Here is a 21,328-nt window from a genome sequence, read left to right on the forward strand (position 1 = left end):
TAACACAATATCACACTGATATCATGAACAACACATAAAATCATGCATATACACATATATCTACACAAAACAACTTGTATTCTCCCCCAAAACATAGTAAAAACCGAAAATAGGGGGTATGAACTCACATTGGTTTGAATATTTCGGTTTTTGATGAAGATTGAGAAGGATCTCGGCCCTAGAAGCTCCTTGAGTGGAGTTTTTCAAACTTAAGATGGATCTAAGGGCATGGATCACGAAATGATATGTTAAGGAGTGAAGATTATCATAAAATTAAGCTAAACGCTTTGATGAGAGAATAACTTACCGAAAATGATGATCTTTGATGATGACTTTTTGAAGAACACACACACTCACATGAAATTTTAGAGAGATAGAGGGTGGGAGAATGTTGAATGTTGAGAGGAAGTGAGTTGGAATTGAAGTGGTGAATGAGGGTGGAGAGGGAGAGAGTGGCCGAGAATAAGAAGGAAGAAGAAAAGAAGAGAGAAGATGAGATGTGACATGCATGGATAAATGAGATTAGCCTAGATATTTGAGGTATAATTCCTTGGAAATCCACCTTTTAATGTTGAGGTGGCACTCCCTAATTATCCCATTGTTTTTCTCTTTTTTTTATAGTATAGCCGAGAATGAGGGGGAAGGAAAAGAGAAGGGAAGGGTTTGGGCCATACTTGCTTATATTCGAAATTATGAGGCCCAAGTTAAAGATTTTCGGCCCATTGGGCCATTATCAGGGTTTACGACCCAATAGTGATGGGGAAGAAGGAGTTTACAGCCCACTAGGGTTCAAGAAACCATTTACGGCCCATTAAGGCCTACAGTGACAAAGAGAGACATTTTAGGCCTAATAAGGCCCATGAGAAGTCTTATGGCTCAAAATGTTATTATTTAATGAATATGGGTCTATTTAAGGCCCAAATAGGGTTCCTTCACCCGAAATAACCAAATTGAGAGTTCAATGGCCCATTAGGCCCAACAAGAGGATCCTGGTCCATTCTGAGTTTGAACCGGAATATTAAGGTTTCAAACCCATAGTTAAGTATATGGGATGCATTGAATTAGGTTTTGAACATCACTTAGGAATTTTGGTTCACATGGTTGATTTTGAAGGAGCATAGTACATGATATCAACTTAGATTACACGTTATACAATAGTTGATTTTTACACGAAGACATAATTTCCTAGCTAAAAATGCTAGTTGTGACATGGTGACTATAATACCATTGACCGATGTATATGGTAGCCTTATCGGCCATAACACTAGATGAATACGAGTAAATGGTAGACTTGGTATTCGTAATGCTACACTCATAAGTTGATATCAGAAAGAGTTGGTAATCTTTGTCTCTGTAATGCCATGTCTTGGAAAATACAAGTCAAATGTAGACTTGGTGTCTATAATGTTATACTTGTATGTCGTTATTGAAGAATGGTGGTAGTCTTGCTTACTGTAATACCATATTTTGGAAAATACAAGTCAATGACACACTCGGTGTCTGTAAAGCTATACTTGTATGTCGTTATTGATGAATGGTAGTAGTCTTGGTGATTTTATACCATTTTCGAGAAATACAAATCAATGGCGGACTTGGTGTGTGTAACACTATATTTGTAGACCGTTATTGGAAAATAGTGGAAGCTTGTGTGGAGGTAATGATGCTAAGGGAAACATTAGTTAGATAAGGTGGTAGTTTGTGCAGTTATGATACTAATAAGGAAAGGTTATTGGATTTGATAGTAGTTGGCGACATTGTAAGTCTACTATGGATAGTTAACGGTTGAAATAACAACTTAATTATCTTTAACCATGAGTATTAAGGAAAATTGCATAATAGCAATAAAATGAGTGTATATTCAATTGTTTGAAAGGAATTGTGAGAATTGCATTGATTTATTATTGATATAACTAGTTGTGTAAGTAATTTGTGTTTTGTTAGCACGGTTTCTCACCAAACTCATTGTAGCTTACATTTTATTTTTATGTGAATTTTAGTTTCATGTAGACTGGATAGAATGATGAGAGGTTGGTAATGCTTGGCTTAGATCATCGTATCTGTAATATTCATGATCCTTTTGGTAACTTAGTTATAGTTTATGATTTGAAAACATATTTTTTGGGTGTATTTTGTATTAGAAGTCGGGTGTTACATTGACCTTAGTCTATTATGCCTTGACATCCTCCAACGTTTTCTATAATTGCCAACCATGTTGGGTACACTCATGTATGGTATGATTTAAGGGGTAAGTGTCTACATAGTCAATGATGATTTGTTCCTTCTGACCATTTGTAAAAGAGATAAGTTTGGTACCTCATTGATTGCGTGTTGATAGTAAATATATAGCTACATTCAGATGAGGTTGATAGTCAAAGGATATATGCTTACTTATCTAGGGCATTACCGAACCTAGGGGTTCAAAATGGAAGTCTTTGAAGAGATGCTCACTACACAACATGTTGGTAATAATACAACATGTTAGATAATACAATTAGTTACATGGGATTGTATGGGTTATGCATTTGACCCAAAATAAAAGCAAGAACAGATTAATAAAGTGAAATTAATTTATTATTATTTGAGTGTTAATAAATAATTAAAAATTAATTGGTGTGAATTACATAATCATCCTAAAAGAATTATATTAGTATTTGAAACACTTAATAATTCTAGAAGATAAAATAATATTATCCTCAAATTCAAATATGGAAATGATAAGATTTTCCCACAGGTATATAAAAGGAAGAGATTCAAGGGATTTCAAGCTCAAATTCTGAAACCCTCATTTCAGCCCTCCGTGTTTCATCTCCTCCTACCTGTGCAACGACAAGAGGAAACCAACATTTTTCTTGTTGATCGAAATTCCCAAGCCTCTAGAGATAGGGTTCTTGCTTTCTTGATGGTCAATGACGTAATGCTGGCAGAAGGATTCTGGTTTGGATCATAAATCTTCTTGACAACGGTTGAAATGTACTTCTTAAACCTCATTTTAGGGTTATGGTTGTTGTTAATAGATTGAACCATGATACATTTATTTCGAAAATAATATATATGTTGAGCTAAAATTGTTGATTTGCATTTTTTTCTTCAAATAAAGGCAAATCCATGAATAGATGAGTGGAATTTGGTGATCATTATATAAAAAAAAATCAGAACAATATGATTTTATGGTGATAGACTATCATCGTGAGTTTAGATTATAATGAATAACTCAAAACAATATATACAAATTGTGATAATACTACTAAAGATTGCAACACCTTAAAATTCACAAAAGAACAACCAAAATAATCGCAATGGAATATGACCAACATACATTCAACCAAATGTAGAACTAGTGGTAACATTCTTAGCACCTTGTCACATCATTTTTTTTAGTGCCACATCATTTTTCCTTCTTAACAACTAACTCTTAATATCTGGTAGGGAGTGATGGTGAGTTAAATTAATAGAGTTTATTTTGAAAGAAAAAAAAAGAGAAAAAAGAAACAATAGCTATCAACCAATCGTAATAAACCAATACTTTTTCTCTTTCTTCTTTCCTCTTGCTATTTGCTTGCCTTTCAATTCTTCCCCTTGGCAAATCCAAAAGGATGGTGTTTGATATGTTAGCACCTTGTTTGGCGAGAGGGGTGACGAGTCCACTCCCTCAAGCCTAAGAAATACCGCAGCCAAAAAGTTAAAGTAAATAAACAGTGAAATTTCATGAAAGATTCTTAGGTACGTATAGGTCAATGTCTCACAAATGTGTTTTCTTTTATATAATTACAATCCGTCATTTCCGGAAAAATAAACAGTGAAATTTCATGAAGTAGAGCATATTATAAGACAATGAAACGAGATATATAATTATTAAAAAAATCAAAAAAAAAATATGAGAAAGAAGTATCTACATTTCATATCCACCTCGTTATCATTTATTTGACCAAAATAAATAATAATAACTCCAGCTAACGTCCATAATTCATAGAAAAACCATGATGGAGAATCCTTCTGGCTTCTCATTATTGCACATTGTTATTAGTGATTACTCTTGATAAGTTTTCACTTGGACCCCTCATCATTCAATTAATAACACTTTCCTACCTTATTTTCAAGCAAATAACCATTGGACCACTTTTGTAATAAGTTAAAAACACATACCAAGTACCCCCTACCCATGCAACCAATTATAATTCCACTTGATGTCCCCACATTCACTGATGACCATTATACCCATAGCCATATGCCTCCCACAATAGGCCAAGTGGGAGGTTTGTATGCGGACAAAAATGTATCTAGACAAAAAATTCGTGTAGGAGACGTGTATCATATCGTCATTATATCTGGTTATACTGCATTTTGCATTTGACATGTATAGCAAATTGATTTTGATATCTTATTTTTGCACAAAGACATAAATGTTCCTCATTGTTATTGCACAAGACCAATGATTTTTATATTTAATTTTTATTTGCACAATTATTTACCTACTAAAATAAATTAACATATGTTATGTTAACAATAGATCATTCTAATCAAATCTAAAGCATCCCAATTGGATATTATCGTTAACAAAGGTTGTAGAACTCGTTACTTGGTACCTGTTCGGCTGACTGTCGAGTAGTTAGTACTCTGGAGTACTCGGATTCGGTAATTCATATAGAAATATTTTTAGAGAAATTTTGTATTTTAAAGTCATAAGTTACGTGTGTTATATCACTGTTGGTAAGGGGCCGAGTAAGAAGCATTCGGCTGAGTAATCAGCCAACTCAGCGAGTTTTATATCACTGTTGGTAACCTTGTTAAGCCGATTTTAGTAGATAAATAATGATTTAAATGAAAAAAAAATCAAATAATCGGGGGTTTTTCTACAAAAAAAATTATATTAATAACTTTTTATGTAAAAGGCTTAAAAAGTTAAAGGATTTTCTAAAATTTGTCGTCTTTATATTGTAAACCATGTTGATTTGTTTACAGATGTGGTCCAAATGAAAAGAGAAAATGAGATATACCATAATCCCATTATGCCAACAAAAAATTACTACAATGCCCCTTATTAGGTTTGCCTAAATAAAGTTTGGACTATACTACAATGACCATAATGCCAACAAAATGTGCCTAACTAAAGTTAAAAGAGCATCTTTAAGGGACCTCGAAATACAATACAATCCCCCTAATGCAAACAAAAATGACCATAATACCCCTAACAAGTTGACCCAATTGAAGGGCAACATCAAAAATGATCATGATTCTACTCCATAATGACCCCAAACCGAATAAAATGAGAAACAACTATGACAATGACACTACTCCATTTTAACCCCCAAACCCAACAAAATGACAAAAATACCCCTAACGAGTTGACTCAATTGCAACAAGATAAACAAACGACGAATAGAAGTACTCGATAAATCTCAATGATTGAAGATGTATAAACAAATCATATAAGTTTCAAGTTAAAATTACAGTTTCAAATTTCTTCCTCCCTTCTCTCTCTCTCTTTTCTCTTACATATCTCCAAACTCCATGTCCATATAAAAGAAGAACAAGCCAAAGATTCTTCTCTCTCTTCACCTGAAACACACATCACAAAACAAAATCATACATCACTAAACACATTAACACAACAAAATAGCAACATACTTTCATTCTTTCAAAATTATTCCTTACAATGACACTTGTCTGAAAATCAAGACTCATCATCATTATTATTATTGATATTATTATTATGAATCTGTGGGCCCGACCCCCCATCCGATGACTCATTATCATCATCATCATCATCATCACCATCATCATCATTATCATTATCATTATCATTATCATTACCACCATCATCTACAACTCCTTCATTATGACTCTCCCCCCATAAACGTGTACTCGGTCTCCTCCTAATGGTGACATGGGCCCGGGCCCGCGAGGTCCCGGACCAACTACTACTACTCCTTGAGCCGCTTCGCGGTCTAAAAACCCTAATCAAGAAAAACACGGTTAACCAACCACCTTCATCAAAAGATAAAGCAGTAGTAGCACCACCATTTCCTGTTACACCATTTTCAAGATTTTCACCATTTTCATCAGCTATTGAAGATTGAAGAGTGCTCAACAAATCTCCCATGTCTCTTTGTCTTTCTAACCTCCTCCAATCCCTTTGCCTGTCTGGATCAGCTTCTGATGGTCTCACTAACGGGTGATCCAGCCTCGCGTGCTTTCTCAGGTCAGCATATGTCCCTGAAAACTCACATGTTTCACTAGCACAGCTTCTAGTTTTTCCATTCATGAATCCTCGGGCAGCTTCCACCACTATCCATCCGGTCACCTGCCCGCGACATAGCGGGCAGGTTAGTGTTGTGACAGGTGTTGGTGTTGGTGTTGGTGTTGGTGTTGATGTTGGTGTTGGTGTTGGTGGTGTTTCTAATGATTCAGAAGATGCTTTCTGGAATTGATCAAAGCAATTGGAATGGCGATAGCTTGTGTCACACATGAATGGGCGACAACCTTTTTCATGGGAAGAACAGAGGAGAAGGATGGCGTTGTGTGGGTGTTCCATACATACTGGGCATCGAGCTTCTTCCCATTCTTTTATGTTTTCGGATTCTAATGGGTTTTTGGAAAGTGATCGTTTTGAGTGACTGGTGTTGCAGACGTATGGAGATGTCCAAGACCTGTCGATGGAGACGGATCGGTCTCTTCTTTCTTTAGGCATCTTTATGTTCGTCGATGTTCAAACTTCAAACAGAAATCCTGGTAACATCAAACAATCAATTGCAAGTTCGAATTTGATTTCATTTTTTCAAGCAATAGCATCCAAAAAGAGGGCACAACAAAAATCATATCAGAAATGAGAAAATTAAGGTGGTAAAGCATCATATCAAAGCCCTAATTAGCAAAAAAACAGATAATATATCACGAAATCGGAAGCCCTAAAAGTTACAAGCTCAACAGCTGAAAATTGGCAGCGTGAAGAACAAAAGAGATGAAGTCAAACTACCGAAAATCAGATTAAGCGGGTAAAAAGCCCTAGGAGATCCAGGAAAGTAAGCAATCAGAAGCCATAAACTTAATCGCATAGAGAACTGAGGGACTCGGATAGAAATTAAACCTCAAATAAGGATTTGAGGAAAAACTTACCGGATAAACTATCTCGATTGCTTGATTCGTGAACCAAGAGTTCACGATTGATCTTCGATGAGTCGATCAAAATCGAAACGAGATAGCAGACAACTGTTTGGAGCTGATAATGTGAAAGAGCTTCTAGAGAGAGAAAAAAGAGGAGCTTCGTAGGGCAAAAGGTATGCTTTTATATATACAAATGAAGTGTCCGGTTTTTCAAAATTTAAACCGATTTAATTTTCATGAGTCGGCGCCGGTTTGTTTGTCGCCAATGAAATGAAACTTTTTACTTAGACCCTAAGCTTTTGTCTTTTTATAAAACTCGTCCCTAACATAGTAACAAACATGTAGTGCAAATGATACTTCACCTACCATCGTTTCGTTATCTTCGAATGATAGGAGTCATGATATTCCACCCTTAAACACATCACGACCATGGAAGATCCCTCGGCTCATTTTCGATGAGTCTAACCCTTTGGATTGGCTCTTTCAAACAATCGGTTGATTACTTCACCTACTATTCCATTCCACCATTGCAACACATTTCACTCACACGCTTCTACTTTACCTGTGAAGCTTTGAGTTGGACCGAGTTTTCATGTGCCTTAGAATCACGATTCGGGTCTTTATCCTTCGGAGAACCATCAAGTTATATTGTTCAAGCTACACCAAACCACCACAATAGCAGCCTACTAAGCCAAGTCAGTAATTGTGTTAATGACCTTTATTCATAAGCCTTAATTAATTGTTTTATTTTCGGTTTAAGCCACGATATCAAATCTGAAACCTCCATCTACTACCCACAATCTTTACACCGAACCTTCCTATCAGCAAAATTTATTGAATATTAAGTAGCCACGAATACAATAGACATTAGTTACTCCAACTTCAACAACACGTTGTCCACCACCACACCTCTCCTAATAGGACCGCCTGAACTAAACCATATTTTACTCTTCATAATATTTTGAGTCGGTGCCCTCTAAAAACTTTGTGTCGAATAACTTTGCTTCCGCTTTCTGGTATCCATAAAAATTCTCACCCAACAAAATTTGTAATACACCCTAATTTTTTTTAATCACCGACGATGATGATGCTTTCGATACTACCCAACCCTTTCTGAAACATGAACACCCACCCGTAACCACCACCAATAACTCTCACATTCATGATATCGAACCAAACCCACACTTCCCTTCACTTTCCATAGCCGCTTTTCTAGGTTTACCATTGCCACATGCCATTCAACTTAGTGACACCATTAATGACCACACTATTACTACCTTAATTGATTTCGGTAGCACTTATGGACGAGGGAGTCCTTTCCTCCCAACCCACTTAATCTACTACCACATTAGCACCACATCAACTTTTCTTCTCCTATCTTTTCCAACCCACCCAAACCGCAACACTTGAAAACCCTATTTTTCACAACCCACTCATTTTTAATTTTAAAATAAATACACAGTAATTAAAATCTTTCAAAATTAATTAACAAAAACATACAAAATTAATTCACAAATTAATTAAGAAGATACTAAGTTAGTTTGGTACAAGTCTAACTCTTAAAGCAAGAAGAAAAATTGCTTAATGCACAAGGATGAGAGAGAGAGAGTAGTAAGAGAGAGGAGGAAGCGATTTCTCAAACTAATTGTCGCGCAATAACACTCCAACCCTCCCTAGACCGTCGAAGAAGGAACCACAAACTGGTGGTACCGCCGGTACCGCCCAAAGCCAATCTATAACCCACCCACTGATGACTCCGTTCGACCTTATAACATAGCCCAACCCCGTTCTCTTTGATTGATCAATGTGTGATATTCCGAATCCTCATTACTAATGGAATCAAAATGATCTCTAGATTGATCAGAAGATCCTTTCAATTGGCTAGAATCCCTTACTTGAACGAAACTAGATCTTGTGGAATCATATTGAATATTTGACGATACATTCCGTACCTTGCGAAAAAACCGATCCTTGTTTACCAACCACACATTGTCTAACCAAATCAAATTCTCTCTCGATACGTTCCTCAAAACATTTGATTCGGGCAGATTCTTCCCCGCTTGATCTACACTACGGCTAACTCCACTTCGTCCTCGACATCCTCAAAATTAACCACTACTATGACAAACTCTCCAAGTGCACTTTTGGAGTCAACGGAATTAGTTTTATCGCCTATAATATCTCTTCTCATATAATATCATCCTTAGAGAAAAAAGATCATAACCATACAAGCATAGATGACACCTACCTCTTTAACAACTTTACATGTATTTCAAGATTTGACAAGGTTTGAGCAATTATAAGTGCGAGGATACACAACCATTGGAACTCCACTAAAACCCCCAACCTTTATGTGGTCACCTAAAGCCGTCAAATCATTCTAACTCTTAAAACAACCATGGCATCACTCCTCACCTTGGCACTATTTGGCTTTTTAATCCCATTCCCCATGATTATAGATGCATAGGGGTAATCCATTAAAGAAGTACTATCTCAAAGATACACATCCATGACATTTTTCAACAAAAATGTACCCTCAAATGCAAGCCAACTCCAACAATGTTTGAGAACTATATGTGACTAATGAAGAGGTAAAGAAATGTTTAGAAATAGTTATTGGATAAAAAATTATCTATTTACCGACCAACATAAAGTCAAACATGCAATCATATACTAACACAAGTCATTTAAATACCCGAACAAATCAAATGAATCGCATAACTACTATGGTATGATTTTGAACAATATTACAAACCAGGTAAAGAAAACAAAGTTATTAGTGATCTAAGTTGGTAGACTACGGATCTTACATACTTATAAAGCTTGCATTTTCCCTTGATTGTCATGCATTTGAAACCCCCCCCCCCCCCCCCCCACAATAATTTGCTAAAACCTCATGCATTTGAAACTCCCAAACCTTTTCACCTTCTTAATAATTAATCACACATAATCAATGGTAATTCATATCAGATAATAATTTGCTAAAACCTCATGCATTTGTATGGTATTAGATTATGTTTGAGTTTTTGGGTTTTAGACTTTAGTAATGGGTAATCCGTTTGATACGTTGGATTTGAAGCTATCTTATTCCAATTACCCAAAACAAGAGATAAATTAATAATATATGCTCATGCATGTTTTGTACAAGCCCCAATCAAAATACAATATATCATGATCATACAATTAAGTGTCTTTTATTCCATTTTTGGCTTTATAACAAAAGTTTGTTTACGTGGTGAAGAAAGAAAACTTGAAGATGAATATTTAGGTTGAATGTTTATATAATATTGGTTTTAAATATATAATATAGATATAAATACACAAATGTGTGTCAAATACACCCGATCACAAATTTAATGTTATAAACTACAATATGACTCAAAGTGGTTTTCCAAATATAATGTTTATACTATAATATAATATATTAGAAGAATACCATATAGTAGACGAATCCCACATGTTGTGAAGAAATTTAGTTGCATAGATAATATATTATAATTATATTTCATTTAAAGTATGTTAGGGTCATTTGGTTATTACATTGTTGTATTAGGCACTATAGTCTCATATATTTTGAATGACTCTTACAAAAATGATGTCTGTAATTTGAATATAACGTAATATCTTATGATGTTTATTGAATGATATTATCTTCGATTGAGCACTTTTTAATTGGAATCAACTTTATTATAGTTAAAAATTTTGGCTCCGTTTTTTCTTTTCATTAGTTCTAGAATATGATTTTTTATATTAACTTAAAATATGTCACTATCTTAAAATAGATTGAGAATGAGATTTTTTTATATTTACTTAAAATACGACACCATTTTCTATTCAATAGTAAAACTAACAAAAGTCGTTAAATATGTATTTGTATGAGGTTCAACATAAATAGACGACCACAAATGAGAATCCATATCTAATCAATCATCAACTAATTACATTAGATACTAATGTGTACATAAAAATTACATTTTAAATTTTAAACTAATAGTAAAAAAAATCATTATTGATTATGATAAAAAAATCTGTAAATCAAAAAATATACATGCTATTTAATTGCATACAAGTTTTATGTATGGCTTAATTCACAATACATTAAACCATATATAACCATACTAAACTATATAATTATCCCACTGTGCAACGCGCGGGCATTCGCCTAATTTATGTTCATAATTTTAGCCCCCACTACCACTTGGTTGAATGAATTTTTCAAGCTCTTGGGAGACAACCCATAAGGTCACAAATTCCTCTTCATAATCAAGGACCAGCCATCAAGTTTTACTTTTCGTGACTACTTCGTCTAAACAAATGGACACTTATTTATTCATGATGTTACCAATATTATACTAACACTTTTTTAAGAGTTTCACTTCTCCACACTTGGTGGCCATTCGGGAATCATAGTCACATACTAAAGGTTTTCCTCTCATTTTTTTGTCGAACATGCAAACTAACATAAAAAAATACATCAAGAATTGTCAAGTTTTTTAAACCACCAAAGCCACAAACCACAAACCACAAACTATATGGACTTTTACAACCATTTCCAACACCATCAAATCCATGGGAAGACAACTCCATGCATTTCGTTACACGCCTCCTGTCATCCAACTGGAAGACCACCATAAGGGTTATCGTTAAATACCTTACCAAGTTCACCCACTTCTTATCATTGCCAACATAATTCAACGGTTCATAATTGGCTACATTTTCTTAGGGGTGGTAATCCTGATATGGCATGGCAAGAATATGTGACGCACAACGTGTAACGTCCCAAAAATACTAGATATATTTTTTAAATCAACTAAAACATTCATTCATTACTTTCAGAGATAGTGATAACATAAAAATTAATTCAAATAACATTAGAGTGGTAACATAATCATAAGTATGAAATCTCCTGTGGATGCGGTGCAATCATGCCAGACTCTTCACCCTGGAACCAGAAGTGCCTGAAATATTTAAACCACAAAACCATAAGCACAAAGCTTAGTGAGTTCCCCAAAATACCACATACCATACATAACATATTGGGTATATTTTAACCCCAAGAAGATGATATGGGCCAAATCATAGTCTTATTCTCTGCCATGGGCCAAATCACATTCTTTACTTGTACATGTGTCAGGGGTCATATCTTGGCCTTCCATACAATTGCCAGGAGCCAAACCCTAGTCTTACATGTAAATGCTCGAGGCCAAACCCTGGTCTTTCATATAAATTCTAGAGGCCAAACCCTAGTTGCCCATGCAAGTATCAAAAATACAACTAACATCCTACATAGTATAGTGTGATAACCTACCTCGCAACATAGTCAAACAACTAATCATCTCACACAACCAAGAAATGGATACTACGCACCACCTACCGAATCACAAGGTAAACCCTTAGTTGACCTTCTAAAACTAGCAATTTGACTAAAAGTTAACTGAAAAAGTGAGAAATTCAGTTGCTCTGATATAAACTAAAGAATTGAGTGAACCTAGACTAGAATAGTCCAAGTGTTGAAAATATTGAAACAAAGTTTCAAAATCATCAAGTGGCAAGTAATGCGGAAAGTAAATATTTGTGAATCAACCAAGTTAATGAAAAAACGTTTTTGTATGTTCAAGATCAATGATTCAAAAGTGTCTCATATTCATAAAGATCCAGTTACAAGTGTTTGAATTGTAAACACACTAAAACACTCAAATGGCTCTCTGAATACTAGTCTAAACAATAAATATGCAGAAGGATTAGGAAGAAGCATGAATTGATCAGGGAATGAGCAACTTTATAATAGATCCAAAGGGGCCTATTTATAGGTTTTAAAAAAGCCCATGACATGGCTTGACCAATCAGGTGTTGACACGTCATCATGAATTAGTCATCAATTGACACATTTGCACTACTTAACGAAGAATGGATGTAATATTCCAATCCCATTAGTATTCTGTTAGGGATCCATCCAAGTTTTGAGTCTTCATATTTCTTGAGCCTTCTTGATCAATATTGAGAATATCATGAGCATCATGTTGCTCCATTGTCTTCTAAGATGTATTTAACTTCCAGAAGTGCCATTGATCAAGTTGAGTTGTTTCTTGAATGTTGGAATGCGCCTTGAACTTGAAAATGTACAAACATGTGTTCATGATGGTCCATTGAGAAGTTGGACGTGCTATCATTGTACATGATGTGGCATGTGCAATCTTGTTGAGCCATCAATGTGATCATGTTAATCTATTGACTTGAGATGAGCTACCAAGTATTCATGTTGATCCATCAATGTCTTGTTGAGCCATAGAGTTGTGGATGAGCCAACAATGTTTCTGATGAGCCATCAATATTCCAGATGATCCATCAATATCTTGATGCTCCACATATGATCTAGACGTGCCACCTGAGATCATGATGGTCCAACTTGCTTTCAGCAAGTGCTCCATGTCAATTGCAAATGCTCCATGTCAACTTCAAGTTCTCCATGTTCATCAAGTGATCCATGTCAACTTCAAGTGCTCCAACATCTGATTCTTCAAACACTTGTTGAATCTTTAGGATCTTTCCAACCTGAAACATTATGATAATGTTTATTAGAAAATGCAAATCAATACTCAACTTATTTCAAGTGACAATCATATAAAACTATTTCCAATAGTTTCCCTCTATGTGATGGTTACTAAAATAAGGAGTCTTAAAAGTGTGTAAAAGGAAAAATATTGATTTAACATTTACCCCCTCTACTTCAATGAAATTTTTTGTTGAAGTAGATACACTTACAAAAAAACTTTAAAAATGATTCGAGAGAATGTGTTCCTTGAACTTGAAAGATTTTCTTAGAGAAAATGTAACTGTTAAATATGACAATTGGTAAAAAAATTCAAAAATCTGGAATTGATTTAAAAAAATAAGTTTAAATTTGCACAATCTACACAAAAATTAATTTTGTTTTGTCAAGATAGGAAAATAAATTAACAAAAGGAAAAATTTGCAAATTCGTTTTGTGTTTTATTTAGGCTTGAAGTTTGAAGAAAAATTAAATGTTGAATAAGAATGAATGACTTGATCTTTTTCTACAAACTGAAAAAATAAATAAATAAAACTTTGATATTTTGGTAGATCATATCAAAAACTATTATTGGTAGAACAAAATTGCTAAGTCCTAATATATATATATATATATATATATATATATATATATATATATATATATATATATATATATATAGAATAAAAAAAACTTTGTTCTTTTATATTTAAAAAAAAATATCTCTTGAATACCATATAATCACTAACAACCCAAAAAAAAAAGAATAAACCTTTGAAATTTAAATAGGAATAAGGTTTGTTATATATATATATATATATATATATATATATATATATATATATATATATATATATATATATATATATATATATATATATATATATATATATATATAATTGACAGCTTTAAAAGCTGGTATCCTAAAAAAACAAGAAAAAAAATGTGTGCATGTGTGTTAAAAAGATGGTTTGCATGACATACACAGATGTTGTGTGTTTCCCTTTTTCTTACTCTAGCTCTTGCGACACATGACTGTCACAAATGAGTAACATGCTCAAATGTTCAAGTGTCACAAAAAATGTCACAAAATGTTTGTGAAACTTTGTTTCTTCACAGCTACATGGTGGGTTTTCTTGAGGTTTATGTGCATTTCACATTGGCTTTACAAGACACTTTAAGTTGGTTCACAAAGGTGCTTACAAGATAGATAGATGGTGATGAGAAGTGAATGCTCATGATGGTGTGATGATGCGCCAATGGAGTAGAAAACTCACGTCAATGTGAGGATGCACAACAGCACAAATGGTGATGTTGAAATCACGAGAAGAGAAGAAAGCTGGATTGAGAAGCACACAACAAAAAAAATGTAAATCTCGCCTAGGATTTGTATATGTATTGTGAAGGCTCCAAGTGATATCACTTGAGGAATTTGGAGATGACACACCAAGTTCACAAATAATGAACCAAATAAAAGAAAGTCTGATCATATACATTGATCAGATGTTAAAAAAAATAATATCGACAACTAACAGAAAGGGAATGTTGCGTAACTGAGATACCTACGATCGCAGGTAGTGGATGTGGTGTTGATTGCGCCAAGGGGGATTGATACGGGATGACCCAACACAAAAGAATTGTTGATGATGGATGTTGGAGTTTGCAAAAATTATATGAAGATTTTGGCTTTACAGCAGTCTGCCAGTCCAAGAAGATCATCTAACAAGAAATATTTCCCTCCATGCATATTATTCAAGGAAATCATGGATTTTTGTATAGTCCATACAGGGTAAATCTTTTTATGTCATTTCCTCACTGACTAAAGAGATGGAACGAAGGGATTGAATCCCTAGCCTGTTCGTCAGATCATGACTGATACTCGAGTGTATGATATATTTTCCCAGAGGGGTATTATTGTCCAGCCAAGGTGCATCACTATACATCACATCCCGTGCAACCATGAGAACCCATCAAAAACATGCACCAACAATGGGGTGTTGGAAGATTCAAACATTGATCTATCTAATTGAAAATCTGAAACAGCTAAGGTTTGTAGATGGACAGATGGTGATGTAAGATTCACATGTGATGACACTACAAGGGATACCGAGCTATGCCGACGACACCTATCCCGACGACACATGTGGTCGTTACAAGTCCCCCTATCCCGAGGACATGTTGTCGTCATACATTTTGCAAACTTTGACCGATTTCCTTTGACCATGATATCTGTGTCGATGACAAGTCGTCGCTACAAGTCTGGTAGGAGCAACAAAATTGTTCGTGGTATTCTGAAAGTCTATATCGACGACATGTCGTCAGGATAGGTATCAAAAAATCTATTTTCCATTTATTTTGATTCCATGTGCTGGAAATACAGTACGACGTAGTTTTGTGTATTCTATACCGACGGCGAGTCGTCGACATGACACGTGACGATCCGCATGATACGGCTATCCTGACGACAAGTTGTCGGCACTGGTTTTTAATTTTTTTTTGTTTCAGCAAAAAACGAAACGTCATCGTTTATATAGACCCTATACCGACGACATGTCGTCGACATAGGGGTTTACCCTAAAAAAAAGCAGTCTTCGTTCATTTGCACACAGCGACGCAGGTTCACCCTCTCCGACGAAAATCTGCTTCTAACTTCCATAACCAGCGATTAGCCCCACGTAACATATTTTCTACTCCTGTTTCGTTGTTTATTGCTGTGTGGTAATGATTTTTACCCCGGATTTGGGGGGGGGGGGGTTGGTGTTTAGAGTTGTTCTCCGGTGGTGAAGCACCACCGTCCGTCTTCCACCGCCTCAACCTTCCCCACCAACGAGTCGTTCACCGGCGACCCTAGTTCCAGCTTCTATACTTGACCACCGTTCGTTTTTTATTGCAGGTAAGAAACTGGTAGGTTTTTCATGTTTATTTTTTTTTTCTGATTTTATTTATTTCCGGTGACCACCGGCCACTACGGGAGGATCACCATCAACTTTGACAAGCAGAGTCCGTCCATCATAGCAAGAAAAACGAAACACAGGTTAGCTTTTTTTTTTTTTTTCTAATTTTTATTGAATTTGAAATTGTATATATGTATAAGTTTATATGAAATTGAAATCGAAATTGATCCTCCTTTGATTATAGAATTGTGTTGTTTGTTTGGTATATGTGTGATTGTGTTGTTTGTTTGGTATATGTATATTGTTTGTTTGTTTAGGTTTATATGAAATTGAAAATGTCTACATGAAATGTTAATTTACTTGGTTAATGTTATATGAAATTGAAATTGTGGTTAAAATATTATATGTAATTCAAATTTGTTTAGGTACATATGAAATTTAAATTGTATGTATGCAATGTTAATTTACTTGTTTAGGTTTATATGAAATCAAAATTTTGTATGATTGTGATATTTGTTTAGGTTGATATGAAATTTTATGTATAAAATGTAAAATATGTATGGTTGTGTTATTTGTTTAGTTTATTAGCTTGAGGGAATGAAATGATAAAGTGTTTTATTTTTAAGTTAAAATGTTCGTCATTAAGAACAAACGTTACTAATAGCAACATAAAACAAAATATAAAAATATTTAAACTATTAAAAGTACGTTTATTGAGAATAAAGTTTATTAAGTAAAAAATATTTAAATTACAAAGGTTACTAATAGCAACATGCTTTTTTTAGCTTGTTTATTAAAATATTTTATTTTCATTTCTATTTGATAGTTATAACACAAAACAAAATAATAAAACTACGTTGCTATTAAAAGTACGGTGCTATAATAAAACAAAAAAAAAACAAATAATATTAAAAGTATAATCTTGTAATTTAAAAAAAAGATGTATATATATACTATAAATATGAAAGAGAAGTGAAAAATAGAATGTTTTAAACAAACTAATAAAAGTACATTGCTATAAAAGTACAATGACTCATTGATTTTTAGTTTACGTCTCTTCTTTGTAATCATCAAGAGCCTAGAAATACCCACCCGGAATTGATTTAGAAATTAATTTCGGGTTGTCCCCGTTTTGGGACTGCTTTTTGTATACTTTATCTCATTTAGGATGTGAATATGTTTGCATTATTGTTTGTTTAAGAAAAATTTGGTTGTCGTTTTCTCCTTGCTCCTCGGGTATATATTTCTTTATATACTTGGGAGCCAAGGGGAAATGCTGCCGATTTTTTTTCAAACAAACAATCATGCAATACACATTGACATATGAGATAAAGTATTCAAAAAGTGGGTTTAGAAGCCTACTCTTGTGAATACTCTATCAATTCCGTCCGATTTCTACTTCCAGGGTATATATTTATTTATATACTTGTGAATACTTATCCATTCCGTCCGTTTTTTTCTCAAACAAAAAGTCATGTAATACACATTCACATATAACCAAAATACAATTTAACTATGTATACAATGTAATTTTTAATAATGAAACAGTAATGACGATCGATAAGAGTTGGATTCGTGAAAACCGAACATCCCCAAAATTCTTGGAAGGTCTTAAAAACTTTATGGAGATTGCTAGGAAACATGTTTACTCTGAAGACAAAGTGCGTTGTCCTTGCGTTAAGTGTGTGAATATGTATCGACAGTTGTTGAGTACAGTTTATGCCCACATACAGGACCGTGGGTTTCTAAAATCGTATACTATATGGATTCATCACAGTGAGAAGCGTTTTGTTTCGGATTTGGGCTACAATTCGACTCCAATAAACATTCCAACAACTAATGAGAGGTTCATCATCGAAAACTTTGGAATCATCCAAGTATCGGTGTTGTGAATGAGATAGATGTCGTGAAAAACACTGAATCAACTGATTTTACTTTGGTTGTCGACTTAGGCACCTTGCCTATGCAGACGACTTTAGGTGAAGTTAGTGAATCAAGTGTAGTTGCTAGGAGGAATGTTGCTCCTACTATAAACGATGACGATTTCATTAACGATGACAATGATGATGGTGATACGTACTCTTCAGATGAAGAAATAAATAATGAAAACTATGACAGTGATGATGATGTTGTACATATATATTATTCTAGTGATGAATCTGATTGATGGTATGTAATAGTTATTATATATACTGATTGCTTATAATATTTGCTAAATTTTGAAATGTTGCTTATTTGTAGTTTTATTATATATTTTTAATGTTTGTAAATTTGTTAAACAGATGGAAGAAGTCGCGAGGGGACACAGAGGAGACGGTAGGGAAAGTCCTCCATACGGGGTCACACGCGGTGTACCATCGAGTTGCCAATCTTGTAAGTTACATGAAGTTTTGAAGTATTAGATATATTAAAGTTTTAATTTTCTAAATTTGCAATTCTATATGTAAATCTAGCACAAGCGAAGAATGTGAATGTGAATGTGTGTGGCAAAGGGAGAAACTTAAATTTATACGATGAGTATGAAAATAATAATCGTAGGCCTTTGCATTTGAGAATTGATATCTCCAGGCGGATGTATCGATTTGTGGGAGACAACGGGCAAATGTTTGTCAGACTGATCTCAAATCTGGTGGGATCACAGGCACCGTTGCATTATCATACTTGGCATCGTGTTCCTACCAAGTACAAAGATGATTTATATCTAGAGCTAGAAGTAAGTATACAATATATTTTATATGTATTGGATTTTACACTTATTAAATATTTTTTTACTAATCAAATATGTTTATCCTTTTGCAGACTTATTTTGATCTTAATAGGTATCGGGGCACAGACTTGTGGGAACCCCTTCGAGCGGGTATCCAAGCAGATATTCAAAGAGCTTATCGAGAGCGCAAGTATCAAGTAAAAAACATTTTGATAGAGTTGGTGCATATCATAATGTGGAAATGTGAAGAAAATGTCCACCGACTGATCGGACCGCCAAGCTTGGAACAATATGATTGATTTGTTGTTTTTGACTGATGAATAGAAATGCACGTCGGTCGAAAATAAAGTTACTAGGTCGAAACTTCCGCACATAAGTGCTCACGGATGTAGATGTTATGCTCAACGACGTTATTTAGAGGTAATAAAATACATTAGTATTATTTAAAATTGTTATTAACATTTGTATAAATATATTTATTGTTTTTTCACTTATTATATGATAAAATGGGAATTAAGCAGCAGCATATTGAGAGTTTAAGACAAATGCGCTACAAAGAAGGTTCGGGTTGGTGTACAATTCGAGCACAAGAAGATTGAGTAAGTGATAAACGAAATGAATGTGTTGTTTAAATTTATTATTATTATTATTATTAATTATAGTTTTTTGTTTAAGAATTATTATTATTATTTTAATGTTTAAGTTTAGTTGTTTGTTTTAATTAACGTATGTTTATTGTTTTCTTTATTTTAGGAGAAAATTCAAGAGGAATACGAGAAAATGCAAAACGAGGTTGGAGAAGGCGGAGAAGTAAACAAGGAAGAATGTTTAGAACGTGCCCTTGGGACGAGACGCGGGCATGCTCGCGGGGTGGGTAGGAGACCAACCGTCAACTTCAGTTTAATTCCAAATAAACGGCCTTCCACTTCCAAATCCTAATCTCAACCCCAATCTTAATCCCAATTTGATGCACAACAAATGCAATAATATTTGCAACAATATAATGCATCGTTGGCGGCATGTATTTCGAACTTCCAACCACCACCATTTCCTAACTTTCTATTCAAATATAACACACAAGCAAGCACCTCTCAACAATTTGCCGAAAGTATGGAAGAAGAAGGAGAAGAAGAAGAAGAAGGATTGAGCATTTGCTTATGCTTATGCATATTGTTAGGGCGTTGTAATGATCCTTGAGACAAATATGGGTAGGTGTGGAAGGTAGTATGGGCATGTACTACTGAAAGCACAGGACCCATACACGTAGCAAGGAAGTCACAACCCCTATTTGTTAGGAGTTGGTTCCCCGTTATTATATGGAATGTCTGATATCTTCCTGGTATATTTTTAGTATGGTGGTTACGAGGCGATTTGAGGCCGAATCCGGGTCGGGATCAGGATTTGGGCTAACATTGTCGGGGACCATTGGTTAGATGAGTTGGATGCCAGGATTTAGGAGATCCTGCACAATGAGGTTGCTGCACTATTCCTGGTTGAGTTGTCGGAGATTTTTGGGTCTATTAAGACCACTATGGTTGAGTACTTTGATGAGCGCTATGTAGCCATTGCTGAGACGGATGCCACTGTAGCCTTCGCAGCCGTAGCAACTGCAGGTAGTGAGGCTGGTTGGGCTTTTCAGTATTAGGACTTCGATAACACAAAGCCCCTGACTTTCAATGGAGTACATGACCTGATCATAGCCATTAGGTGGTTATATGACGTGGAGGGATGTTTTTTCACGTGTTCATGCCCTGCTGACCAGAGGGTTAGGTGCGCTCTGAACCTATTGAGGTCCGAAGCGAAGGATTGGTGGAGACTTGTTATGGGATTGTATTATGATGAGCAGAGAGTTACGGTATCATTTGATCAGTTTAGGGAGATGTTCCGCACTCGTAATATTCCTCTAGTTGAGCGCGAGATGTTGGCTCAGGAGTTTTTGGATTTGAGACATGTTACGGAGTCGGTGACGGAGATCACCCAGATGTTTACCGAGAGGGCGATGTTTTGCCCGGAGTTTGCTTTTGAGCATGCTCAGATGACTCGTTATCGGAGCATGCTCAAGACTGATATCAGACAGTTCATGTCCACTCAGAGATG

The 21,328-nt window shown here is 34.9% G+C and overlaps 1 protein-coding gene and 1 long non-coding RNA gene across 2 annotated transcripts; one reads left to right on the forward strand and one right to left on the reverse strand.

Annotated features, from left to right (window-relative positions):
- Positions 1 to 5,362: 5,362 nt before the first annotated feature.
- On the reverse strand, positions 5,363 to 7,271 carry LOC111906129 (uncharacterized). Its single transcript, XM_023901862.3, has 3 exons — positions 7,114 to 7,271; positions 5,653 to 6,726; positions 5,363 to 5,556 (listed from the first exon to the last, which is right to left on the reverse strand). The coding sequence occupies exon 2, from the start codon at positions 6,686 to 6,688 to the stop codon at positions 5,672 to 5,674; it is 1,017 nt and encodes a 338-aa protein (XP_023757630.1). The 5' UTR covers positions 6,689 to 6,726; positions 7,114 to 7,271; the 3' UTR covers positions 5,363 to 5,556; positions 5,653 to 5,671.
- Positions 7,272 to 18,983: 11,712 nt separating this feature from the next.
- Positions 18,984 to 21,049, forward strand: LOC128128109 (uncharacterized). The gene is made up of 4 exons (XR_008225744.1): positions 18,984 to 19,237; positions 19,324 to 19,651; positions 19,753 to 19,830; positions 19,985 to 21,049. It is a non-coding gene; the product is annotated as an uncharacterized LOC128128109 (long non-coding RNA).
- Positions 21,050 to 21,328: the final 279 nt, after the last annotated feature.

The sequence above is a fragment of the Lactuca sativa genome, chromosome 8 (assembly GCF_002870075.4).
Source record: "Lactuca sativa cultivar Salinas chromosome 8, Lsat_Salinas_v11, whole genome shotgun sequence".
NCBI lineage: Eukaryota > Viridiplantae > Streptophyta > Magnoliopsida > Asterales > Asteraceae > Lactuca > Lactuca sativa.